The sequence below is a fragment of the Narcine bancroftii genome, unplaced genomic scaffold, assembly GCF_036971445.1.
Source record: "Narcine bancroftii isolate sNarBan1 unplaced genomic scaffold, sNarBan1.hap1 Scaffold_590, whole genome shotgun sequence".
Classification (NCBI taxonomy): Eukaryota; Metazoa; Chordata; class Chondrichthyes; order Torpediniformes; family Narcinidae; genus Narcine; species Narcine bancroftii.
Window position 1 is genome coordinate 5,805 of NW_027212122.1, and position 27,957 is coordinate 33,761.

Here is a 27,957-nt window from a genome sequence, read left to right on the forward strand (position 1 = left end):
TTTTAATGAGATTTCACATCCAATGTTAAAATTCTCAAAGATACACTGCACTTAAAATCACCAATGCCTGAAGAGGGTGCACAAAATCAGTGAATCGGTGCGGAATCGAAAGGCCAACGTGGCCTGTTTCCGCTCCATAAATGGTTATATGGCATAGTATCTTCAAAAAGAGAAAAAGTAATTTGTGAAATGTTATTCTTTTTGTTTTAAATGATGCAGTATTCATTGGAAAAATGTACTAATTTACTGTTTGTTGCACAAGTATCAAGTTCTTTAAGTAATTCTAATTAATGTTCTTGTCTCTGGGACTTAATGAAGCTTGTGAGAATGCAGAATCTTATTTTGTAGTTTAGATTTTCAAGGTATGGTTCCTTGATCTACAGATTAATTAATTTCACAGACTTGTACAGCTAAAATTGCCTCAATTTTTAACTCCGGTGAGTGGATGAATTTTTTGGTGTGTTTGCAAATGGCTTGATTGGGAAAAATTGATCTTTTTAAAATATTTTTGTTATGCAGACGTCTACAGTGCTCGTTTTATTTGTACCTGTATTGGAAAGGTTTTGTTTTTTTGCCTTGGTGCATGTTTCAGCAGGTGTTAAGGTGAATAACCTTAAATGGTGCATAATATAATGGACTTGAGATCTGCATTTAAACTATTAAGATCCATGCATTTTACAAATGTTACATTTCTAACTTTTGTAGGCAGGATCTGAATCTAATTATTACATCAAGGAGCAGGGTAAGTTATCAAGCTAGGTGATATTGGTAGTGGTTAACTTTTAAGAAATCAGTGCCAGTATTAACACAATCAAATGAGATTTGCACCATGTTTTAGAATTTGTTAGCACAATTTGTGTATGGAAATGCAGAGCTATGAGAACCTTGTTTTTAAAGTAATGTTACTGATGCTGGAGAATACAAGAAATTAGCAATTTATTGTCACTTTTGTTAATGATAAAAAGAGAGGAACTGGTGAGATTTTTGCAAGTCAATCAGCTGTAGGTAGAGATATTGATCCCATGATAGAAGAGACTTTTCAGAATGTTATTTTGTAATTTAGATTTTGAAGGTATGATTCCTCGATTTAGAGATAGTCATTAATTTCAGACGTACAGCTAAAATTGCCTCAATTTTTACTTGGGTTAGTAGATAATTTTTGGTTGTGATCTTTGCAAATGGCTTGATTGAAAAGTTAAATTTTTTTTTAAAATGACACAATTCAATACTGCTCAACTTTCAATGCAGTAGTACCAAACAAACTAATCCCAAGCTTTGTGAATTGAGTCTCAACACCCTTCTCTACAATTAGATCCATGACTTTATATTTCACCTATCAGTGAGGATCGGTGATAGCACCTCTTCTGTGATCATCCTCGATACTGGGGCACCACAAGACTCTGTACTTAATCCTCCACTATACTCGCTCTGCACTGTGACTGCATTGCAAAACACAGGTTAAATTTCTAAATTCCTGTTGTAACTACTGTCTTAGGCAGGATCTCTCACAATGACAAAACTGATTACAGAAGAGAGATAGATGTGTGGCTTGGTGCCAGGACGAAAACCTCAATGTCAACAAAACCAAAGAGCTGATTATAGACACCTGGAGGAGGGTGATGGTAGACCGCTTTAAGTTTCTAGGAGTAAACCTCTCCAGTGACTTGTCCTCCTATTTTGATGCAATAGATAAGAAAACACTCTAGCACCTCTACTTCCTCAAAACACTAAAGACATTTTGAATCTCACCCCCCAGCATCCTTTAACAACTTCAGTTGCATTACCTTCTGAAATTGCAAGAAACTGCAGAGGGTTGGAATATTATTCAGTTCATCATACACACCCCATCCTCCTCTCCAACTACAACTCTTGCTGCCTTGGAAAAGCAACCAACATAATAAAAGACTCTTCGTACTGTGGCCATCCTCTCTTCACCTCCTTTTCTTCCGGAAGGAGATTCACAAGTGTGAGATCACACACCACCAGATTCAAGAGTTTTTTTTCCCCCCTGCTGTTATTGGACTCTGAATTAACCCCAGAATAGTAATATACTGCTCTGTATCAACTGACCTTTCTCTATATCTCAGTACTTTTGTCCTCTTATTTGTTGTACTGTGAGATGTCCAGTGGTCTGTTCATATTATTTCATCTTTGATACATGTCAATAACTTTGAACTTGAGCAATGCAAAACTATTCTTCGTTTGCCACAAGTCCAATGAAAACTAATTTTTGCTGAAATTACAATGGTTTTCTAAAGGGCCTGGTATTCTTGTAATCATACAAGGACCTGCTAAGACTGCACTTAAAAAAATTTTTTTTTGAACAGGTCTAATCATCCTTTCCAATATGTTGGAAGTTCACCAGATTGATTCCTTGTCACAAAATTAAAAAAATAAGTACACTCTACTGTTTAGAAGAATGGGAGGTGATCTCAAAAAAACATTCACAATTCTTGTGAAGTTAATAATGCAGATGAGTTGATTTCCCCTTGCTCTGGTGTCCAGAATCACATCAGTCTCAAAATAGGAAGTCTGCTATTCAGAAGAGAAATGAAAAATCACTTAATCCAAAGAGAAGAGCCTTTGTAATTCTTTACCTAAGTGTCTTTGGAGGTTCATTCATTGGTTCATTCAAGATGGATGAATAAGGCAGCACGGTTGGCATAGCAGTTGGCACAAAACCTGTACAGCATCAGCGATCAGGACAGGGGTTCAAATCTGTAAGAAGTTTGTTCGTTCTCCCCATGTCTGTATGCGTCGTCCCTGCCCTCCCCGGGGACTTTGGTCCGAAATGGTCTGTTACCTTGCTGTATGTCTACATTTTAAAAATTAAAATTTAGTATGTATGAAAGGAATCAATAGATGTGGGGGGAAATGGTACTAAGATTAGCCAAGACTGTGAAATGGTGAAACTGACCAAATGGCTGTCTTCTGCTTTTGTTTCTGATGTTTGTATCACTGATTTTTTTAAAAAATGCATATACTTGATAATGTTGAATAATGCTTTTTAGACTGTTTATGTCATTGTGATAAATAAAATATTTGCAAAAATGTACATTACCTTGTAATAGAAAGAGCTAAATGGCAGATTGTTCTGCACACCAACACTTTTTGAGGCAAGAGTCATTGAATTCTTAAAAGTCGTGAGTAAAATCAAAATGAGCAAATTAAACTGTAGTTAGTATTGTATATGACTGTCTTGTTCAAATATATCCAGGCATCTGAGCCTACTCCATATGCAAGTTCTATCTCTTTTTCTAAATGGAAAATCAAGACTATTTAAACAATAGTTTCTTTGTAATCTGCTTTGAATTGTAACTGTTCACTTTGGTAACAACATGAAGTTACCTGCAAATTCCAGAAATTGTTTTTTAAATATGTAATTTGATATGGTGAATGTCCTTTCAGGTGCCATCCTACTTTTTTGAAATTCCAAAGGAAAGTCTTTCTGCCGTGAGCAGCAATTTGAATAATGTTGACCATCTCAAAAACTGCATGAATTCCAAATTTTAATACATTCCAGAATTGGAAAAATCTTGGTATTGATTCTAATAAATTTGACACCTCATATCGACAGAAGTACTTTTCCCCAGTTTGCATGAAGTAGTGTTAAACCGAAGGAACTTTACAGCCAATCTGAGAAATTGTGAAAGTTGTGCTTGCAATTGGATTCTCTCCCAACCATGTGTGTATGTTTTGACCCTTTGGGTAAAGGAACAGAATAGTAAAGGAATGTAATATGTGGATATGAAATCTAGAAATTGTACTTGGTTCAAGCCTGCCCTTAAATGTGATTTCAATATCTTAGTATTTCAATATTTCAATACTGATTCAAAATTTTTCCAAATCTGCAAAAATTATATTTAACACAGATAAAAATTGTACTTTTGACAGTATTATGCAAGTGAGGAACTAAAAGATTTCCTGAGTTAAAAATATTATCCTTTTGGGAATGTATGATTAAAAATAGAACTTAAAATTTTAAACAAATGCTGATCTTGTATTTTATTAAAATACAGTACTTTTTTTTAAAATCCATCAATCTTGCCCATAAATGGTTGGAGTAATAATGCAACGGATGTTGTTGGAGTCAATACTTTGCATAAGCAGCTTTTATTCATGTTTGAACTTTATATTGAGCTTCGTAGAGAACACCCATTCTTATTCTCAGTGTCCACTTCAGTTGAATTTAGATTGGAAATGTTAGCTTAACCTTTAAATTATTTGTGTATTTTTCCACTCGCTAGGGCTAGGACAATGTCTTCAGTACTGAAGGTTATTTTTTAGTAAAAACACAAAGCTGGAGAAACTCAGCAGGTCAAATCGTGTCCTTTATATAGCAAAGATAAAAAATACATAACCGACGTTTTGGGCGTGAGCCCTTCATCAAGGTATGGAAAAATGTCAGCAGGTGTTCGAATAAAAGGGTAAGGGGGAGGCGTGGTTGCAAAGGCAGGAAGTAATAGGTGGAGAAGGGAGGGAGGGGACAACAGCAAGTAAGGGGAGGAGGGATGGCTAGGTGAATAGAGAGAAAGGAGTAAAGATCTGATGGGGGGGAGGAGAAGAGAGCAGATAAGCAGAAACTGAAAAAGTCTACGTTAATGGCATCCAGCTGGAGAGTGCCCAGATGGAAAATCATGTGTTGTTCCTCCAATTTACGAGTGGTCTTGGTGGGATAGTACATGAGGCCATGAATGGACATGTGATTATGGGAGTGTGATGTAGAACTGAAATGGTTGGCCACTGAGAGGTCTCTGTCACTGGTGCAGAGAGAAGGTGCTCAGTGAAGTGATTTCCCAGTCTGCTCCCAATCTATCTGATGTAGAGAAAGCCACAAAGGGCCTGTTTGGGGCCCTGGACTGTAGTGAGAAAGGAGATGTGGGTGCAAGTGTGGCACCTCTTGTGGCTGGTGGGGGGGTGGAGCAATTGGTGGGGAGTCATGAAGGAAGTGGTCCCTTTGGAAAGCAGAGAGGGGAGAAAAAGGGAAGATGTGTCTGATGGTGGGATCCTGTTGTACATGCCGGAAATTAAAATAAACTGTAAGTTATGCCCGTCAGGAAGTTTGACAATAGTGTAGCAGGACAGAGGCTTCCAAGATTAAGAAAAAATGACTACCCATTATGTCTAATTTTGATGGAAACTAGATTCCCAAACATGAATGATTAAAATTGAAAACAAATTTGAAAAGGTCTTCAAGAGGTTGGGCATTTGCTATGAGATAGTATGGATGTATTTAACAGGAATCTGTATAAATACAAAGCTGAAACCGAGGTTATGATATTTAGATTGAAGTGTCACTATGGGATGGGTTTGTTGGATTGAATGGTTTTTTTTTGGATTCAGAATTGTGTAATTTTAATAGCTTTTTTGTGAGATAACATTTATTCGCACTCGAAGAACAATTTTGTAATTTTCTTTCTTTGCAGCAAGAAGCACGTTTACTGATTACCCTACACAATGCGTGAATATAAGCTGGTGGTTCTTGGTTCAGGAGGTGTTGGGAAATCAGCTTTGGTGAGGCCTGTTCAATTCTTTTAAGCAACTCAGTAGCATCAGCAGAATTCTTTGACAGACATTAAGCAACCAAAAGCAACGGCAGGCTTTTTGAGCATGAAATACTTGATCTCTTCTTACAGAATAAGACAAATGCAGCATCAAACACTGGAAATTCTCCTCAATGGCTTTTTCTGCCGTGGCATGTGCCTCATTAACAATGGTTTTTGTCTTAGATTTTATAAATTGACAAGATTTCTTGTTCTGTTATGAATGCACACTGCGTAGTCCTTCAATAGGGTCCATCACCATGTCACAAAAAAGTTTGGTTTTGGATCTTTTCAGTATTCAGAACTTGGGATACGGGGAAATGCACTGTAGTTGTATGGCAACTTTTGTATTACCTGCAAGCACTTAATGTTGATGCAGTTAACAATGGTATACTGTCCCACTGTTCCCTTCTGCTTTTATCATTTACTCACACCACAGTATATGATGATAATTGTGCAGCAGGCCCTTTGACCCATTAAATCCATGCTGACGGTTTTGTCCATTTGTCTACATTAGTTCCATATCCTCTATGCCCTATTCATTCAGGTACCTGTCAAGATGCCTTTTCAATTTTATTATTGTTCCAGCCTTGTCCACCTCCTCTGGCAACTCCTTCCAGATGCAAGGTATTTGTGGTGCAAGAAATGTATTTCATTGATCCCCTTTAAACCTCATCTTAAGCCTTTGCCTGCTAGTTTTAGACGCCACCAATGTGGGAAATAGGCACTGGATATCTTGCAGTTTATGCCTGCCATAATTTGATATACTGCTATCATGTAATTTCATAGTTTCATCCAGGGAAGGCAAACCTAGCTTATCCAATTTTTCCTGATAATTTCTGCTGCTTAGCACAGGTCTGGAACCCCTGACTGGACCCGATCATTGGAGCTGTAAAAACATTGCACTAACCGCTACCCCAACTTTTTCATCCTCTCATTAAACCACTGCCCTCTAGTTTAAGATACTCCCTACCCTGAGAAAAATACTGTGACTAATCATCCCTTATCCATATCCCTTATAACTTTATGAACCTCTATAAAGTCATTGTTCAACCTTGTATTGAAAAAATGTTCTCAGCCTTGTAACGAGCCCTTGTAAATTTTTCCTGCATCTTATCTATCTTAATTGCATCTTTCTTAAAGCTTAGCAATGAAAACCGCAGACAATATTTCTGGTGTAATCTCAGTAATGTCTGACATAGCTTTAATGTACCCAAGTCTTATTCAATGAGAGCAGAGCAGGTGTTCCCAGTAGTTTCTTATTGCTTCCATTTCTTTACCTGCTCTTGCACTTATTTTCTCTCTAACTTTTTGTTGGGCAACGCGGTTGGCGTAGAGGCTAGTACAATGCCTTTACAGCACCATCGATTAGGATTGGACCAGGCATCGAATCCCCTGCTGTCTTCAAGGTGTTTGTACATTCTCCCAGTGTCTGCATGGGTTTTCTCTGGGTGGGGGGGGCGTAGGTTAATGGGGTGTAATTTGGACAGCACGGACTCTTAGGCCGAAATGGCCTGTTACTGTGCTGGATGTCTAAATTTTTTTTAAAAACCCTCTCCTTACTAATGATTTGGTTCTCTCCATTTCCCACATCTTCTGTGCTATACTCTTATCAACTCTAGGCCACTCCCCCAGTTTTTTCCTCTCTTTACATGTTGAATTCACCTATTCTAGCTTAGTCCTAATGTAGGGTTTGTCTGAGTTAATTTCAATCTGCCATTCTTTTGACTCTTTTCCAGTTGATCTAGATCCTGTTTTAATCTGAGACCACATTCTTCACTGGCAAACACATCATCAATTTTGGTGTCATCTACCAATGTATCATGCCACTCACATTCTCCTCCAGATTATGAATATATATGACAAACAACAAGGGACATTGCATCAATACCCATGGCATGCCACTGGCCACAGACTTAATTTTTTTTTTAAACATTCCTTCAACTTGCACCCTCTGACTCCTTCCACCAAGCCAATTTTGTATCTAACTCGCTAGCTCTTTCTAGATCCCATATAATCTTGCCTACCATGAGGAAACGTCTTAAAAGCTGAAGTCCACATGGATAACACCTACTTTAACTTTCTTGATCTTTTGTTTAAAAAATGAATTTGAGACATGATTTCCCATACACAAATCTATGCTGACTATCCAATATCAGTCCTATCCTTTTCAAATGCAAATAAATTTGTCCCTCAGAATTTCCAGCAACTTTCCCACCACTGATGTAAGGCTTGCTGACCTGGAGTTTCTTGCCTTATCTTTTCCACATTAGCTGTCCTCCAGTTTTCCAATTCATCATCTGTAACAAATGAAGATACAAAAATTTCTGCCAATGCCCTAGCCATCTCCTTGCTTGCTTTCCATAAAATCCCCAGCTACACCAAGGCAGGCCCTAGGGATTTGTCAATGTGCATTTAAAGACTGTAAAGACCACCTCCTATGTAATATTGATATACCCCTGAATATCACAGTTCTTGCCAGAGCTTAGTAGATCCATGTTTTTTTCCATTGGGAAACAGAGAAAGGGAACCCAGGAGAATACCCCTCATCAAGGGGTCACCAGTGGAGAGGGTAAGAAACTTCAAATTCCTGTGGGTGTCAACATCTCTGAAGATCTGGAACCATCATGTTGAAGAAGGCACACCAGGGGCTAGATTAGTTTGAAGAGATTTGCGATGTCTTCAAAGACTTGCAAATTTCTACAAGTGTTCTGTCAAGAGCATTCTGACTTGTTGCATTTGTAATGGAGATGCCAATGCACAGGACAGGAACAGGCCACCGAGTTGTAAACTCGGCCAGCCCCATCGTGGGTATCCGTGACCGACATCTTTAAGAAGTGGTACCTCGAAAGCATTTGTATCATCAAGAATCCTCACCACCAAGGTCATGCCCTTTTCTCATTGCTACCATCAGGGCAGAGGTGTACTATGTATACTCAACATTACAAAAACAGCTTCTTTCCCTCTGCCATCAGATTTCTGAATGGACAATGAACTATGAAAACTACCTCACTTTTTCTCTTTTTGCTCTAGTAATTTTTTAAAATCTTGTATTTACAAAATTGTAATTTATAGTAAGTTTTGCACAATACTGCTGCCACAAAACCACAAATTTCATGAAGCCTGTTCATGACAATAATTCTGATTCTGCCTTTTCCTGTGGTTTCACGCATGGATTATCACTCTTCTCCTTGAAGGATCCTACTCTCTTTCTAAGTACCATTTTGCTGTTGGTACATATGTGGAATCTTTTGGATTCTTCTTTATCTTGTCTATCAGGGATATTTCCTGACCCCTTTTTCTCTTAATTTTTTCGTTGTGTATTCATTCCTGCATCAAGGGACTTGGTTGATCCCAGCTGGTTGCACCTGATGTATAGTATATTTTCTTATCTTGACCAGACCCTTAACATCCTTTATCAGTCAAGGTTCCCTAAACTTGCTGGCTTCACCCTTCACTCCAACAGGAACATGCTGGTCATGAACTCTTACAATCTCACTTTTGAAAGCCTCTCACTTGCCAGATGTACCAAGCAGGCTTTCCCAATTAACATTTGAGAGTTCCTCTGATGTCACTGAAATTAGCCTCCCCCCCCCCCCCACCCCCCACACACACAAATTTATGACCAACTTGAGTACTCATCCACCTTTTTCCATAACTAATTTGAATTTAAAGTTTCCTCCCATGGACAGATTAACCACTTTATTTCCTGAGACCAGATTTGCTTCAGAAAACTTTCCTGAACCCTACCCAAAACACGTCTGTATTGGGGAAGTTAAAATTGTGTACTAATGCAACCCTATTATTCCTACACCTAGCTCGGATTTTCCTGCATATCTGCTCCTCGAATTGCTACTGACTATTGAGGGAATTTTGGTACAAGCCCATCAAAACGATCACCCCTTAATATTTAAGTTGCAGCCCTGATTTTCCCCCTCACCCACCCTGTGGCGCACGCATCTATAGATGTTTGAAAAATTCTATATTTCAAATGCTGCATTTGAATCAAGTTCATTATTGCATATTGTAATTTGATAATAATCTTTGGTCAACTTGCATAGTAACATTTTTCGTAACACCAAGTCATTATATTACATTACAGACTGTACAATTTGTTCAAGGAATATTTGTTGAAAAATATGACCCAACAATAGAGGATTCTTACAGAAAGGTGAGTTTATGATGGTCAGTCTTTTGAATGCATTTTCAAACCTAGGATCATGATAAATCTCATCTGGATCTAAAATTTCAAGCCTCATCCTGATGGCTGCTTATTTAGCAGGCATTTCTTACTGCTTTTTCTCATGTTTATTAATGCTGAGTAATCTTGTTCAGGATTATGCAGACTGAAATGTCTTGTTTCTAGTAGTACAAATCTATTTGATATTTTTATTCATAACTTTAAAATATTGCAATAATAGTTCAAATATTTATTTTACACAAAATGTACCACAACTTGACTGTAATTTTTTATTACTGTAAAGTAGATATGACTTTAAAATTGATAATTAAAAACATTTGGGGCGACTGTTGATTCTAGCATCTTTTTCTTTCTGACAGCAAGTTGAAGTTGATGGGCAACAATGTATGCTTGAAATCTTGGATACAGCTGGAACGGTAAAAAAAAAGCATAGAATTTTTATCAAAAAGCCCTTTCAGCCCAATTAGTCTCTATTTGTTACATTTCATATTTATGTTTAATTCCCTTTGCCTTTTTTTGGTCCTTTAAGGATAAAAGTCCCATATTGTGGTTTTGTTAGTTCCCCACCCCCTGCCCTGAGATTTTTGAAGCTGATGTTTGGCTGCAGAACTGATTCTGCTGTAAATTCTTTTCAGCTTTGCAATTTACCTTTTTTAATTCCAAGTGTAGTTGTTTGGTTTCTTTTGAAAGTAATTTAGTTGTTTTCTTTGACTGTTTTCTTGTACAAACTTCTACATTGTGAACAGTTTTTGAAAGGAAGCAGTGAGAAGGATGAAAAGAATTGCCAAAGGAATGTCAACACGATTAAAAAGTGGACAAGATCGTGATTGGTGGGATATAATTTGGGAAGAGGGAATATGTTATAACTAGTTGAGTGGTGTAACATTTGATGGGGGTAAAGGCTAAATAAGAATTTATAAAAGGGAATCTTGGTTCATGGGATCTGGAAATGTAGTTCATCAATTACTGAAAGTAAACAGCCATCCCCTCACTGGGGCTTGGGCTGGGGTTGGGTGTGGTTCTTAGCGGCCCACAGCAACAGAGAGCAGAGCAGCGGACTGCCGGGACAGAGGGGCAGCAGGCCGCAGGAGAGAACAGGCAGCGAACCGCTGGGACGGGTTATAGCAGGCCGTAGGAGAGAGCAGGCAGCACTAAAATAAATCATAGTACACAGTATACTGAGAAAATTACAGTATACAATACAAATCGTGAGCCAAGTTGATCCCAAAATGCCTGCAGTGCAGTTTACACTGCAGGTTGTTCGGGTAATTTGCTAGGGGCTTGAGCGAGAAAATAAAGGACTGGAACGGCACCCCAGTTCTGGTTCTGTGCTTTTTACACAGCACATGTTCCAGGAAAAAAAGGAATAATATCCTGGAATGAAATGGCTATATAAAAAGTGTAATTGATTCCCTTTTGGTTCAATACATTTTGGACTTTCAGGAACATTAATATTCCCTATTTTTTTTAAAATGTATCACATAAATTATGAAACTGACAAGGCCACAAACTGATGTATGTTTGGAATCCTGAAAACACCTCTAAAAGCACAAGTATTTTGCATTAATGCCCTAGTCATCGAGGTGAGTAAATTTTGGATCATTAAGCTCGTTCCAAAACCAATCAGACTGAAATGATTTGATGATTGATCTGACCTGGGTTATTAATTTTTAATATTTGAAATCCTAAAAAGGTTCAATTTATGTATTATTGAAAAATGTGATTTCCCTCAAAGCATGTTGTTTTGTATTCAACTATCTAACTAGTATTCATAGAATTGCACTGCAATACTTGATAATTTGAACATTTGTTGAATAATGCAATTAATAATTGTGAAATGATATGGCCATATTTTAATTACAGGAGCAATTTACTGCAATGAGAGATCTATACATGAAAAACGGACAAGGTTTTGCATTAGTATATTCTATAACAGCACAATCAACTTTTAATGACTTGCAAGATCTGAGAGAGCAAATTCTTCGAGTCAAAGATACTGATGATGTAAGTTTGTGCCTACTTTAGGAATTACATTCAGAATTTTCAGTTTAGTTTCTGCTTTGATAAAGTCTATAACAAAAATTTTGCTTCTGTTGTGGAATAAATGTACATGTGTTTCAGCTAGTTGAACGATGTCACAACAACTTTCCACTCAACGTTAGCAAAACTAAGAAACTGATTGTGGACTTCAGGAGGGGGAAATCAGAACACAAACCAGTCTTCATTGAGCAGGGAAAGGGTTAAGAACCTCAAATTCCTGGGTGTCAGCATCTCTGAAGATCTATCTTGGGGCCTCCATGTCAATTCAATCTCGAAGAAGGCTTTCAAGTGGCTATACCTTGTGAGGAGTTTGGGGAGATTTGGTATGTCACCAAGACTCTTGGAAATTTCTATAGGTGTACCGTGGCGAGCATTCTGACTGGTTGCATCTGTCTGATATGGAGATGCAAATGTACCGGACAGGAAAAGGGTACAGAGTTGTGATCTTGGTCAGTGCCATCATGGGCATCAGTTCTCACTCCATTAAGGACATCTACAAGAGGTAATGTTTTAAGAAAGCAGTCTATCCTCGAGGGGCCTTACTGCCCAGGCCATGCCTTCTTTACACTGCAACCATGAGAAAGGAGATATAGAAACCTGAAGTTGAACACCAACATTACAGAAACAGCTTCTTCCTCTCTGCCATCAGATTTCTCAATGGACAATGAGCCACAGACACTACCACACTTTCTCTTTTGCACTAATTTATTTATTTCTGTAAAAATAAATGTAATTTATAGCAATATTTGCATCTGTGATGCTACAAAACAACAAATTTTGTGAATGTTAATGACAATATATTCTGATCTGCTTTAAAACATAAAATAAACAAAGGAAAAAACAGAAAGGACTATCACCTGAAAATGTTTAAATTTGAGCTGAAAAAAATGAATTTATTTTGAAAACAGCTGAGCTTGTGCAGTGTTCTCACATTGCCACCAACCATTCATTTGGGTTGCAAGAGCTTCAAACCTAACAGATAAATGCAGGGACTTGGATCCAATAATGACTACTTCCTCCTGGAACCCTTTACCTGCCTCATTCATACTCACACTCTCAGTACTGGCTAAAGCACATGATGTGAAACGTTGAAATGCTAATAATGTTTGTTTTTTTTTGAATCTGCATTAATGTTCAGGCTCAAAAGAAGTATTTAGAATGCATGTCTCATTTCCTGTTGTGCATACCCATCACACATTAAATTGTGCTTTGATTTCGTAGACTTTGTGTATGAGAAGAATGTTTTATGGTCTTTCGCGAAAATAATAATTTTTTTGGTTAATGGAGACTGGTTTGCGGCTTTATTATAATTTCAACAGATGTGGTACATGTTCAATTTGACGCCTGTAATGATCGGTTACTTCACTGAATTATGTTGTGGGTTAATTTTTAAACTTGTGATTCTTGTGCCACATTTGTTTAAAGGACAATTTCTTGTCCTATTTCTTTGAGCCAGCAGAGCTCTTATGGATTTTTGCCTTCGCCAACAAAACTGTAGTGTGCTAGTACCTTTAATTAGCCATTCATTCTATTTAAAGTAAAATCCTTGCAGCACAGCATAAATGTGAAAATGCATTTTACAATTTTTTGATTGAAAAATATTGGAGAATGTAATTGGAGAAGAATATCAAGGTTCAGAAAGGATGGTCAATGGATAGAATACTAGCCTTCACTGAGAGGGTGGAACAGGAATATGGAGAGTCCTAAAGGTGGTGAATGTGTATTCTGATGATGTTCAAATTGGAGAATGTGAGGAAGTGAACATTGTTGACATTCAGTTATTGCCTTGTGGAATGGCAAAGCAAATTGAGAGACTGTGGTTTATTATTTCTTTTAGAAAAAAGTGTCTCAGTATTATAAGAATGTGATTCTTTTGCAAGTTACTTTGTGTAGGACCGTCAGTAATTTTGAAAATGTTGAAAAGCAGAACTGCATGTCACCATAATATTGAAGTCCTAAAAATGTGCTTGAGTGTTCATTGCAAGTAATGCACTTTACATGGAGTGGACAATATGTTGCCCAGTATTAAATCAACTTTTATACATAAGAGTGGACAGATAAGTCCAATGATAGTTGAGAGTGCAATTTAGTAGCCTGAATTTAACTTGCGAGATTTAAATCAATCATTTTATTTTACATTCAGATAGCTTGGTAGCAAATGTGGAGGAGTTAGGATGCTAAAAAAAAATGCTGTTGAATCTTAGACTTTAAAACCAAGACTCCATATTGTCAAATCACTCCAATCTAATGCATCTAGCGTGATCAATGTGATCAATATTTAAAGAAAAATCGTAGGCAGGCCATATTCATTATGCTTCAGGACCATTAGGAATGTTTCTGTTTTTCATTCATTCAGCAGAATTTGTTGCACTAAATTTCAAATGCCATCTTGGACAAGGGTGATCTGGACTTTTTTTTTTGTTTTGATTGCCAGCGTTTGAGCTTTGTCGTGCTGTTTATGGTACTTGTTGTATGACTGTGAATGCCACATGCCCATGAATAGAACTGTCTTGGACCATGTGTTCCATTGTTTGCTTTTATTTACTACAGTATTGCAACCAAGCTTTATTTGGCTTTGCACTGATTCAAAAGATATTATCTGATTACAGGGCTTCTAAGTCTTACCCAGAAAGTCTACAATCTGGTTCCAAAGAGACAACACTGTGATCTTGTTGCATTTGTTTTCTAAAGTATTAAAAATCCCCATCCAAAAATAATCAAATTCCCTGTCCTCCCCACTGAACATTTTCTACACTGTAACTTGACCTCCTAAATTGCCATCTCTGCAATTTTAAATTTCAAACTTGGAAACTATTTTTCTGATCAGAACTTTCAAACAAGAAATTATTAATGGAGCTAAATGGTTACTGCAGGTAAATGTTTGGGATTAATTCTATGGTATTGGGTTAAAAGGACTGATTGTATGTTGCTCATGCTCTCTGATATATTAACAAATATGGTAAAATCCCTGTTACCTGGAATTTAAACGACCAGCTAAAAAATAATGGAAAATAAACAGGTAAAAAAAATACAGAAATTTAAAATTGGTGCACCTTGCCATTTGTTCTCCATTCATGCAACTTGCAGCCTTTGTGACAGAAAATAGATGTTTTTGGAAGATAAATTGGGACAGGGTTTTTAGTGTAGGTTGCATAAAAACATTTTAAAACAGTCTTATTTAAAATACTGGAGCTCTGCTCATGCTAGACATGTTGGGGCCAACAGTATTTCCAAAAGCTTTGAAGAGTGCCCAAGAGGCTTCGCTAATGGATTATCATTTACAAAAAGGCAACAGATTAAAGAGCTTGTCGGAGACGCTTTCTGTCTGGAGTGGAACTTGCTGTTCTAGGCGGGTCATATGATTTTGCAAGCAGAGATAGTCAAACAGGCTTTCTCTATGAGAGGGAGACTCAGAGATCAGTTCTACAGTGTTACAGTCAGCAGCAGCAACTGGGACTGGAACAGGACAAGCTGGCAAGCTTGTGGAAAACCCATTTGGAAGACTGGTTGTGAGTGCTTAGTTCAGAGGAGTGCTCATGCAAGAGGAGAGAACTGGCTGTCTAATGTTTCACTTGGAATAAGAGAAACAAAAAGGCACTCTGTGGTGACATGAAAGAAAGAGGTGAAATCAGTTGTGGGCGTCAGCATACAAATCTCTCTGAAAACCGCCAAGAACTTTCCTGAGCAGCAACCATTTACCTTTCAAGCACCAAAGGTTGGTGAACTTTGTAAATGTTAAATTCTGTCCACAGTATAAGAATTGCCTGCAACCAGTGAATTTGGAGGAATGAGAAGTGAGATTGGACTGTGAACCAAAGAACTTTTCTGAACTTACAAACACATTACATATACGTGTGCTTAGAATTAGAAGGGGGTTAAGTTAGGTTAGTTAAGTCAATCGTGGTAAGTTAGTGTGATTCTGTTTTCGCCTTTAAAGATAATTGAAAGCAACTTTTGTTTAAGTAATCATTCGTCTTGGGTGAATATCTATTGCTGGGTTTTGGAGTCCTCTGGGCTCCTAACATCTCAAGCAACCAGATAACTCATTTATTAGGCATCTACCAATCCCCGTCAATGCCGGATACCTGTGTTTTTTTTACTGTAAATTAACGTACATTGTGTAACTGCATTTTTTTTGTCAGAGCTGTACTTAATTATAAATTTCTAACTGCATTTTAATATAATATGAAAATAAAGAAATGCTTGTGAACTTTTAATTTTTTTTTTCTTTTGTTAATTGAATTTTTCATTTCCAGGTACCAATGATTTTGGTTGGTAATAAGTGTGATTTGGAGGAAGAGCGAGTGGTTGGAAAGGAACAAGGACAGAATCTCGCAAGACAGTGGTGTAACTGTGCCTTTCTAGAATCCTCTGCAAAGTCAAAGATTAACGTTAATGAGGTGAGCCTCATTTATTGTTGTTCCGCATTAATATTCAGGATATCTTCATTTTCTAATGTTGCATTAAACAGATTTACCTGCTCATCCTATTAGGAAAATCTCCACTCATTTTGTTGATTAAAATTCAAACATGTCTGATAATGTTTGCTACCTTTGGTTGAAATAAAAAGATTTGTGAAATGTGTTTTAATTTCTTGATCCATTATTGACTGCAGATCAGTCTTCTTGCTTGAGTAGGACTTAACTGCATATGTGATTTATTGACCTATTACCAAGATTGTTGATGGGCTACTTTATAGAACTGTTCCAGGCCTTACGAAATCATATGGTGTGCAGTTTGTCGACATTGGTATTCCCTTCTCTTTTCCTTCTGTCGTATGTATATGGGTAGATGTACACAACTACAGTAAAATCCCCATTATCCAGCACGTATGGGAATTGTGGATGCTGGAAATGCGAATTTTCTGGTTGACTGAGTCTCACTCTTCTAATACCTAACTAATATACTTGCATTAAGAATACATTGTTTAAAAGACAATACAAAATTTAAAGGGATTTAACAAAAAATCAGTATTGTAGTCTTTAATTATGTAAAGTTCATTATAATCAAGTAATTTGAGCCCTGAAATAGCATTGTGCTAGCCGATATGCTAACTGTGTCTCTGTCATTAATTAACCTCCTCTCCCCCGTTGTTACAGATAAAGCCTTGTAGTATACCTAATACTAATAAATATATAGGCAGGGATAGGGAGATTTTGAAAGTGTTGTCGTGGCATTGACCTGGTCAGACCCTCAGTGCAACCTGACTCCTTTACACAAGAGTCTCGGACAAGCCCTCTGTTCAACCAGACTCGCCTCCGTGAGTGCCCTCTGTGCACCTTCCTTTAAATTCAAACCATGGTTGCTGGTGCTATAACAGCGTTACGCTAACTGTGCTGCCGTATAATTAATCCTCCCTCCCCCAAGTTTACAGATGAAACATGACTATTTCACCCTAATAAAGCGCACATGATCATTAATTATGTTTCTTTAATATATATTTTTAAATAATGTGCACATGCATATAATGTGCAGAAAATCCTAAATTGTGTATATATTTTTAAAAAATTGTATTACCTGCACGCATAAAAAGTGCGGTGTCTTATTCTAAATTCCGACTGGTAAAAGCAATTTGCATTTAAATGAGACATGAGACAAAGCACATACCAGTATCTGCCACCGTTAAAACTTCTGTAATTAACACCCAAGGTGTCAATCGCCCATTATATAGATGATATCCTGCTGCAACACATTAACAAGCTTTGGAGAGGAATCAAATAGATCGAAGAAAGGCTTCAGAATTGAGCAGGGTTATGATTCTAATGTTACCTCAAATCAGAGACATTTGATATGCTAATCTCTTCCCTTAGGGATGGGTCTGGGCAATTAACAGGTGCAGTGCCCTAGTCAGAGTGTCCTGAATATTTTGACATTCTTTACAAAGAGATATTCCCAAAATCAATATTTCCCATCTGCTATAAATTGTGGCCATTCTTTCATTGCTGCTATTATATTCTGATACTCGCTATAACATTCCCATGCTTGCTATCAATTGCCAGCATGTCTTTCCCGCGGCCACAATTAAATGTGTGCATTCTTTCAATGCCATTATTATATTTCTATGTTCACTGTAACTTCCCACTCTCGCTATAAATTGCTGGTCCACCTTTCCCACGGCCGCTATTATATTCTGATACTAGCTATTATATTCTGATACTAGCTATAATCCCAAACTCGCTGTAAATTGCTGGTGCATTTTTCCCACAGCTACATTTGTGTGCATTCTTTCAATGCCGCTATTCTATTCCCATGCTCACTATAAATTGCCAGCGTGTTTCTCCCATGGCTGTTATTAATTCTGCGTGTTTTTTCAATGCCGCTATTATATTCCCACACCTGCTATAAATTGCCAGTTTGACTTTCCCATGCCCGCTATTAATTGTGCATATTCTTTCAACACGTTTAAAAAAATATATTCTCTGATAGTGCGCACGTGCATATAACGGCAGGGGGAGACCTGGTTTGTAAAATACGCATTAATTCATGCATATTTAATACTTAATAATATACTAATAAAGGTAGTTTGGCCAGGCAGGGATAGGGAGACACTTTGGGAGAGTCGCCCCAGTGGCAAACGGCATTGGCCGGCTCTTCATCCTGGGTACTACCATTGTATTCAAACAACTTTATTGAAACTTTATTCAAACAGCTGCTGCTGGCGGGGCATGGCTGGGGCACTCTGCAGGCTGAAAGTTTGCTTCTCTCTTAACCAAGCAAGGGGTTGTGTGTTGCTTCGGAGAACATTTACTTTTACAATTTTAGACTTATTTAAAACTTTATTAATTCCTATTTTCTAAACAATTGTTTGCTTAGTTTATTTTTTTTCAGGTTATTTGAGTTTCCATTTGATTGAATGCCGGATTATGGGGTTTTACTGTACTACCTGTGTCCTGATACTGTTGGTATATTAATGTATCTACTAAATTACTGAAAAACCTCACAAAGATAAGCGTATACAGAGCCGTTGTCATACCCACACTCCTGTTCAGTTCCGAATCATGGGTCCTCTACCGGCATCACCTACGGCTCCTAGAACGCTTCCACCAGCGTTGTCTCCGCTCCATCCTCAACATTCATTGGAGCGACTTCATCTCCAACATCGAAGTACTCGAGATGGCAGAGGCCGACAGAATCGAATCCACGCTGCTGAAGATCCAACTGCGCTGGGTAGGTCACGTCTCCAGAATGGAGGACCATCGCCTTCCCAAGATCGTGTTATATGGCGAGCTCCCACTGGCCACCGAGACAGAGGTGCACCAAAGAAGAGGTACAAGGACTGCCTAGAGAAATCTCTTGGTGCCTGCCACATTGACCACTGCCAGTGGGCTGATATCGCCTCAAACCGTGCATCTTGACGCCTCACAGTTCGGCGGACAGCAACCTCCTTTGAAGAAGACCGCAGAGCCCACCTCACTGACAAAAGACAAAGGAGGAAAAGCCCAACACCCAACTCCAACCAACCAATTTTCCCTTCCAACCGTTGCAACCGTGTCTGCCTGTCCCGCACAAACTAGCCTGCAGCTGATGACATTATCCCTCCATAAATCTTCGTCCGCCAAGCTTAAGAAAGAAAGAAATGACTATTGAATCAGGCTTTTCCCCTTGATAATGATGTGTGCCATTTAACAAAAGCAATGTGCCAAATAGAGATTAGTGGATTACAGCAAAGTACTGTATTTGTGCCATTTCCTGTGTCGAAGAGCATTGAACATTTAAGATACAATGGGATGCAATTATCTAGATGAAAGTAAACTGGGCTTTTTACTCTAAAGCATCTTGTTTGCAATGCAATTATTTTTATATCCATAACAATTTATCCTGCTGCTTCTATTCAACAATTCGCATAAATATAACTTATTACATTTAGTGAAAGATTACATTAGAAAGTGTTATGCAAAATATGAATTGATTACATTATAGTAAATGACATGATATTTATTGTTAAATATCTTTTATTTCAAACATATGCCTTTCAACACAATCTTTTATTGGGATATTGTGAAATATATCAGTTTCTTCAAAATGTATGTGAAGAAATTTATACACAAATTGAGCAATACATGCTGTGAATTTGGTTGCTGGGTGAAAGAATTTGAGTTGCATGGTATTTGTTCTATTCAGTCAGATGCATGTTGTGTGTGTCCAATTGAATTGTAATAACAGTCCATTTCATTTGAATAGATTATCATGAAAAGATTATTTCATTATTGCATTAATAAGGGAAAGCTTTACTTATGAAATTCTGGCTAGATTTTACATTTTAACAGCTTGAAGACTAAAAATAAGTATCTTTTTGGGTACAGTTGCTCATCTGGTTTCAAAGCTTGCACTTTACCATTGAAATATTGTGTTACAGATTTTTTATGATCTTGTCCGACAAATCAACAGAAAATCACCCGTGTATGGAAGGCCTCCAAAACCAGCAAAATGCCAATTGCTTTAATACAGTCCTATTTTAACCTTGAGCCAGGTAAAAGAAAAAAAAAAGCATGCAATTCTAAGTTGGTTTTTTGTGAGGGGTGAAAAGTAAATTCTATGGGCAATGGTAGATATATATACTTAAAGCAAATGTGAATGTTTTACTTAAACTTGTACAGCACAGAAAAGACCTTTTCAGCCCCACTTGTCTAAGCTAGTCTCATTTGCCTTCATTTGACCCATATTCCTCTAAACCTTTCCTATTCATGCATTTTCCTTTTAAATGTTGTAATTAAATGCAATACTACAAATTTTACTGTCAGCCACAAACTTACCAGCCATGCTAACTACATTACACTCTGAATCATTAATATAAATAACAAACAGCAGACCCACTGGTGATCCTTGTGTCTTTGAGATATACTGCACATAGTCTTTGAGATATACTGGCGGGTGTCTTTCTATATTGGATCTTCTCAGGGATGAAGAACACCGACCAGGAGTGTGACTTTTCTGGAGCATATAACTTCTCCTTGCTGGATGACACTACTGGCTGTGTGTCCAATGCTTGGCCAGCATCTTGCCCCTGGGTAGCCACTAATGATGGTGTCTCAGTAACGAGCACTGGGGCTACCCAAGGGTCAGCATAGTAGGATTGTGCCAAAAACAGAACGTCAGGGGGATAATCTGAAATCGGAATGGAAATGGGGCCCTCGATTGCTCTTAACTGGTCGATGTGTTTCCATATCTTGTGCCCCCACTAGTACTGAATATGAACATGGACTTAGTTTCTTGAGAAGCTCACCTCTTATCCATGTTTCTTTATTCTCCCTGTAACCTCTTACTAATATTTGTTCTCCACTCTCCAGAGATCTTGTTGGTTTGGTTGGGGATGTTGACTGCTGAATACAAAGTCCAATGTTTGGGTGCACTGCAGCAAGTCGGGTTCTCAATTCTGCCCAAACATCAGTTCTGCCAGTGTTTTAATGACTTCTTTGCTTTCATTGCCCTTTTAAAAGTCTGCATGAAGTACTCAGCTTCCCCGTTAGCACTAGGTTGGTAGGATGCAGATAATATGTACTGCACGTTGTTGTTTCGCAGGAACTCCTTGAAACCATTTGATACAAATTGAGGCCCATTATCTGAAACCAGTTCTAACCTGTGAACACACCTCATAGTCTCTCACTTGTCTTTTCCATTGTTGTTGACTGAATTCACCACACATTTGGAGTGTGCATCAACAACAATCAGAAAGTTTTCCCTCATAAATGGGCCAGTAAAATCGATATGAATTCAATGCTATGGTTGTGATGGGCATTTCCACATGTTAGCTTTTACTTGAGGTGCTTTTGGTTGCACTTCATGGCATATGTGGCATCTCCTAACCATCTGTTCTATATCAATTGATGGCCACTTGACATGCATGTGTGCCAGCGCCTTCATCTGGACCATTCCTGGATGATTGGTGTGGAAGTCCTTTAGCAAGGCCTCCTGCCATTTCTTGGGAATGATAGTTCTTGTCCACAACATGCAACCCTTTTCATTTTGCTGTGTGAAAAAAGCTTTCAATTGAGAAGTAATACCGTCAGCCTCAGGCCACCCATTCAAGGTGAAGTACACAATCTATGACAGCATGGCCTCATTTTGTACCTCTTTGCTGATGGCCTTAGTACCTGGTTGATAGCTGTGGCTTCTACAGTCCAATTAATAGTCCCTTCAGTAAACCAACTTGCATCACCATTAGCAGTAGAGATATCAAGAGAATTCACAGGCAAAGTGAGACAAGTAGTGAGACGTGCTAGTTGAACCAGCCTGTGACACCTCATTGACGTCAACATCCTCATGAAATGAGGTGAACAAGGTGGTAGTACTAGCTGTAGTAGTATCCGCTTCTGATGGCAGAGATTGGTTTTGATTTGGAAGATCATATTGTGTTACTTGTGGGTGGGGGTTGGGGTGGGGGTGGGGGTGGAGAATTGGTCAGCTTTCCAGTCTTGGCCTCTAAATCCAAAGCCTTTGTTGGTTTTTTGTTTTGCCAATTTTCTCTTTTATGCACCATTTAATTGAATATTTTGGAGTTGAGTATATCATTGGTTGAGATGGGAAATTCATGGCCGATGATGCATCTTGTGTGGTAAACCACTGTCATGTATAATTATCTGGTCAAGCATATCTATTTGCCAGTTGTACCTGTGGCCCCTCCCCACAGGCTCCTGTACAAAGGTGATTGTTCCACAGCCCCCGTTACTCAGTTCAGGACAACTGAACAGTAGGGATATTCTACGTTCTCAAGTGAATGAAAGACTGTTGGTGTCTCTACAATAGTCTTTTGAGTGATTGATGGTACATCATCTTCCTTTTACAGCATTTGGTTTGTTCTTTTGGGTTTTGAGCTATTACAAGCTTTGACTTGCAGGTATTTGGGGGAACTCAGTCTCCGTTAACTTTTTTTTGGCTGGACCACACAGTTCTACACTAACACAGACAACAGGCAGCGACCATATAGAAACTCGCAAGACTCTTGGGAGAGATGATAATGTGGCTCTTTGCTGCACTATAGCAGAACCCACTCTGCCACCCATTCAACCCTACCCTGCGTTTGTGGTTTAAAGCTCCTTCTGCTATCTTCAATGCTTATTTAGTAACAAAGTAAATCTGCTAAACCAGTGCTGTTTATTCTCACTCTATTGTTGTCTCCTTGAGTTTCTTCCTTTTTGCACTGCTGACCAACATGTGCTTTTGTCTCGTTGCAGCTTGATGCCATCTGGTGTTTTTATGTTAACTTTCATGACATCATGTGCATTCCCGTAACACTCTAAACTTCTCCATTCCATGTACCTATCCAAATTCTTCTTAAATGCTAAAATTAAGCCCACAATCACCACTTCGGTGGGCAGCTCATTCCACACTCCCAGCCCTCTCTGTGTGAAGTTCCCCCTAAACTTTTCCTCTTTCACACTTAACTCATGTCCTCTGTATCTTGCCTACCTACAGTGGGGTAAAAAATTATCTACCTTTACACTGTCCCCCTCATAATTTGAAATACCTCTATCAAATCTCCCCTCATTCTTCTATGCTCTAGGGAATAAAGTCCAAACCTGTTGAACCTTTCCCTCTAAATCAGTTCCTGGCAACATCTACCAAATCTTCTCTGCACTCTTCCAATCTTATTGATATCTTTTCTGTAATTGGGTAAAATCTCCATTCTTTTAAATTTTTGTAATTTAGGTGAGAATGTTTATTCTTCCATATAAGATTGAGTCAAGGGAATTAAAAAAAAGACCAGAAGAAAGACAGGCGAAGCTTGAAAAAGGTATATTTAAAAAAATTAAGTAATATGTTCATTTTAAAAGTTCATTTGATAAAGGGATGATGAATTTGATAACACCCCTTTCATGTGTTTGATTAAGATGTGAAAATTTTCTTTGAATATGTTTTAAAGTTTTTAGTAATTGTTACACCCAAATAGGTAAATTGATTTCTTTCAATTTTAAAAGGAAGGTTACTGTTTATCGGTGCCAAATTATTCAAAGGAAAAAGCTCACTCTTGTGTAGATTTAACTTGTAACCTGAAAATTGACTAAAATGAGAAATTAGAGAAAACATAGAAGGCAGTGAAGTCTCGGGATTAGAAATAAAAAAGCAATAAATCATCACCATAAAGTGAAACTTTGTGGACTGTGCCCAACCTTAAAATCCCAGTAATATCATTAGCTATTGCTTTTTGAGAATCTAGGGGTTCTAAAGCCAGGTAAAAGAGCAAAAGAGGATAAATATAGTAACAACCCATTGAATAAAGCCAGCCACAAAATTAATTTTTTCTAAAGTCTTAAATAATTCCAGCTACCAGATTAGAAGCCTTCTCTGCATCCAGAGATATCACACATTTCAAGAGGAGAACAGGATCATCTATCTATTGGCATCTCATCATAGTTCCTGGGGAAGAAGCTGCTTGGGGTGTTTACACAACCTCTCTATGGCTCACTGCTTCCATAAAAGCAAATTTGCTAAAAGCGAGTATTCATAGAGCAGGGGTGCCATACACTGCCTGTCTGTTCCCTTTCCCTCTCCTGACTGTCACCCACCTTCCCTCCTCCTGCCTCCTAGATGTGATAGTGCCTTGTAATTCCTATCTATAAACCCTTCACCCCCCCCCCTTTCCCAAATGATCTGGAGTTCATCCAACTCAAGTTCCAATTCCTTAATTAGGCTTGTCAGGAGCTGGATACGCTTCTTGCAGATGAAGTCATCAGGGATACTGCTGGCTTCCCTGACAACCCACATTCTGCGAGGAGCATTCCCCTGTCTTGGCTGCTATTCCCACTGTTTGAGTAGAGGAAAAATAATCTAAAACCTGTCCTTGCCTGTGCCTACCAGCTGATTCCTTTTTGATCCTAAATAGAGTTGCCCTTTCTTACTTCAGCTCCTACTATCCCTCATCTCTTGCCTGTTCTTGCCGAAGCCCGTTGAGCCAAAGCCATAGTACTCCTACTCAGCCCACTCTGACAATCACTGCTCCCTCCTTATTTTGATATTTATTTTTAATATGTTTAAGCAGTCTCAATCTTCTAAATTTTATTTTTTTTAAACTTTTAGATATGATGAACTATTGTGCCAGCATTTCACTTTACTGAACTCATTTACAATTGGAAAAATGGACTTTCCTGTGGTGGTATCTTTCAACATATGGATGAAAGCTCCCAAGTCATTTTGCACAGAGAACAGAAAGCTATTTTTTACTTCAAAACATTCTTTTAGTGGGTAACTGTTAAACTGCACCCTACTCTCAGTGTTATTGCCAATCATACCTTTTACCAATGTTGTGTTAAACTTGTAATTAGTAGTAATTCCTTTTTTTGGCAAATAAAGTTGGAATTTACTGAAAGCACCACTATTTTAGCATCATTTAGGTGGAAGTCCAAAGATCTCTAGATGATTTCTCAAGCTAACTTTGCTTCTTTGATATTTGTAGCTTCTTTAAAATGAAGGTGCAATTGTTAGTGTTTTACTGAGCTCTGATAATTGCTAGTTATTTTTTTTATTTTAGAACAACCTGTGGAAATTATTACTATGTATATAAAATGTGTTTTGTCTCATTTATATTTTGTTCTTGGTCTATAATATTGCCTTTAACATTTTCAGAAAATGTCTTTCCTGGTGAATTTCCTCTCTGTTTACACGAGGAACAATGTTTATATGGATTGTACAGTGCGGGTCTACATCCTAAGTATATATTTTAACATATTTTAAGATTTTGCAAGTTTGGAGATCTAAATGCTCCTACAATTATAGGTTCTCACTGTAATTTTGCCTGCTTAAGTATAACTGTGATTCTCAGTACCAAATATACATTAGACATTGCCTGTTAGTGATTATGTTGCACGTATACTGTTTTGAAATGTTTCTTGGTGGAAGAGTACTGTGGGTTGATGGTGAATGTGAGAAATGATTATTTGAGTTTAATTGCTTACATGTTCTAGGTTCTGCTAATTTTATTTAACAATGCCTCTGCTTTTCTTTTTTGCATTAAATTTTGGATAGATTATTTGAGGAATTGAGCCACAGTATTTGAAATTGAAAATGAATGCTACATGTGCTTTAAGGTGGCCAAATGCAAACTTAAAAAAGCCTTAATTTCCATAGAGAGGTGCAATTTATTTGTACAATGTCTTCTGTTCCATAACTTAGATTGTCGTGCAAGGGCTTGTATAATGGGCTTGTACATTTTTAATTATCTGCCACTTGAATGTTTTGTCATGTTTTAACTGCAAGTAAATAAAGTATCTGTTTAACTTTTTGTAAATGTAATATTGTGCACAATGAATATGTGTGTGAATTTGGTGGTGGTTCCATTTTGAAATTTTGGCGAATATAACCCGAAAAAACAGCACATGGGGATGGGCTCCATATGTATTCTTGGGATTGATGGAAAAGACAATATTTCTAATAGTTTATTCATCTTTAATTGGCATTTCCATTGATGATACTGCACAAAAGCAATTGATTTAAAATTGAAACGTGCCAGGGAAACTTTGGTAATTCCTATAGTCCCTAGAAATATTCTTCTATATCAGTAAACCATTTTATCTTTGATTCCATAACATTCAAAAAATGGCTTTTTTGCCCATTTCATCATATAGAAACAAATTTTACCCTTTTTTTACAGGATTAGCCTTTGTCATTGTATCCATATAACCTCAGAACTAGTAAGCTATGATGTGTGCAAATTCTCAGTCATGAAGTGATTACTTGTGGTCATTTTTTTGGTTCAGATGTTCAGTGGTTGTTACAATTGAATCACAGTTCTCGACTTGAGTGGAATTTCAGGATAAAAATAAGTTTTTTAGGTCACTATTCCAAGAGAATATGATAATTGCTAATATAATTAACCATCAATTTGATTGGAAGGATGTTGATAGGACCTAATTGGAAAGGTTATTTTGCTTTTTGAGACAGTAAAGGATCAGTATTTTTATCAAATCTGCCTTGCTTAAAATGCTGAGCCAAGAATGTAATAAATAACAAATCAGATTTATTTTCTAATGTAATTTGTATTTACTTGAGATCACTGCTGCTAGAAATTCTAATAATTTTTAAGTTGTGAACCCTGGTTTGCTGAAGATCCAGCGATGCAAGCCTTCTAGTGGCTAAATGGATCACTCCTTACTGACTGCAGCTCTTCTAAATCCTATCATCAGTTATCTTCACAATTTCTCTTTAATCTCCATAAGTGACCTTGCAGCTAAAATTTGCTCATTACTTGTATGTAATATGTTCATTACTTTTGGTTTTTAATTCATCAGTTTCTCTGCCACTTGAGTACACAAGCTGTTCACTACTTAAACTGTTACCTTGTATGCATCAGCCTGACCTTTATTTATCAATAGATCATGCAACCAAAAATCTACAATTTAAGTTGTGTAATGCTTTTGTGGTAAATGCAATGGTAGATTCTCCATGTTATTTCTTCAAACAAGAAAACTTCCTATGATCCCAGCCTTAGTTTCTAGAATCTTTGTATTTTTTGTTGCAAATTCAAGTGAAGTCCATTGCATTAAGTAGCTGTAATTCTGTTTGATGTTTGACCATTATCTCAAAAAAAATGTGATGAACGACAATCTAGAATTTGTCAGAATTCTGAAAATTTTGTGGCTGTGTTGTACTCTAACTTTAAAGAGTGTTTAGAAAAGGTTGTGGGTTACAGATCCAGACCACCATGTTTCGTATCTCAGGCAAGAGTTGTTAATAAAGTTTTAAAACAGGATTCAAGAATACAAAGGAAATGCTGCAGGCATTATCCATAGGGTGCAAACAAAATGGAGAACAATAGAATTATGCAATGTAGTTATTGGAATTTATCTTTTTGTAAATCTTATTGATCGCTAATCTAATAACTACATTTCTACAGAAATATCAATTTGTAGCGGCCCATTACCTGGCAAGTGAACCGGCCTTCTAAATGGTAGACCAATGGCCTTCACGGGCTAGGAGCCTGCACAATGGGATTCATGGCCAATCAAAGACCAGCTCAGTGATGTCACATTCGCCTGCAGTGGCAGGAAAATTGGGCCTTGTGGCAGGAAGTTAGGTCTATAAAAGCAGGGCTGGGGAGATCAATAAATCATTTTTGACAAACCCATATGTGTCGTTCTTCTCTCACTCTGCAGTAGTGCCTTGGTACAAATTTCTAATTTTGCTGGGTTGATTCTCCAGCCTGAGATCTCGCAAATGAATCAGTTTAGAATGGAACCTGAA

The 27,957-nt window shown here is 37.7% G+C and overlaps 1 protein-coding gene across 3 annotated transcripts; it reads left to right on the plus strand.

Annotated features, from left to right (window-relative positions):
• Positions 1-4,275: 4,275 nt before the first annotated feature.
• LOC138751008 (ras-related protein Rap-1b) lies at positions 4,276-25,999 on the plus strand. 3 transcript variants are annotated; one of them, XM_069913109.1, is made up of 8 exons: positions 4,293-4,391; positions 5,427-5,514; positions 9,646-9,714; positions 10,104-10,160; positions 11,608-11,748; positions 16,041-16,184; positions 20,141-20,254; positions 23,431-23,526. In XM_069913109.1, the coding sequence occupies exons 2-7, from the start codon at positions 5,458-5,460 to the stop codon at positions 20,225-20,227; spliced, it is 555 nt and encodes a 184-aa protein (XP_069769210.1). In that variant the 5' UTR covers positions 4,293-4,391; positions 5,427-5,457; the 3' UTR covers positions 20,228-20,254; positions 23,431-23,526. The 3 variants fall into 3 exon arrangements, with proteins under 3 accessions (XP_069769211.1, XP_069769210.1, XP_069769209.1); XM_069913108.1 differs by lacking the exon at positions 23,431-23,526 and adding an exon at positions 24,799-25,999 and having other exon boundaries at positions 4,296-4,391; XM_069913110.1 differs by lacking the exons at positions 16,041-16,184; positions 20,141-20,254; positions 23,431-23,526 and adding an exon at positions 11,866-12,631 and having other exon boundaries at positions 4,276-4,391.
• Positions 26,000-27,957: the final 1,958 nt, after the last annotated feature.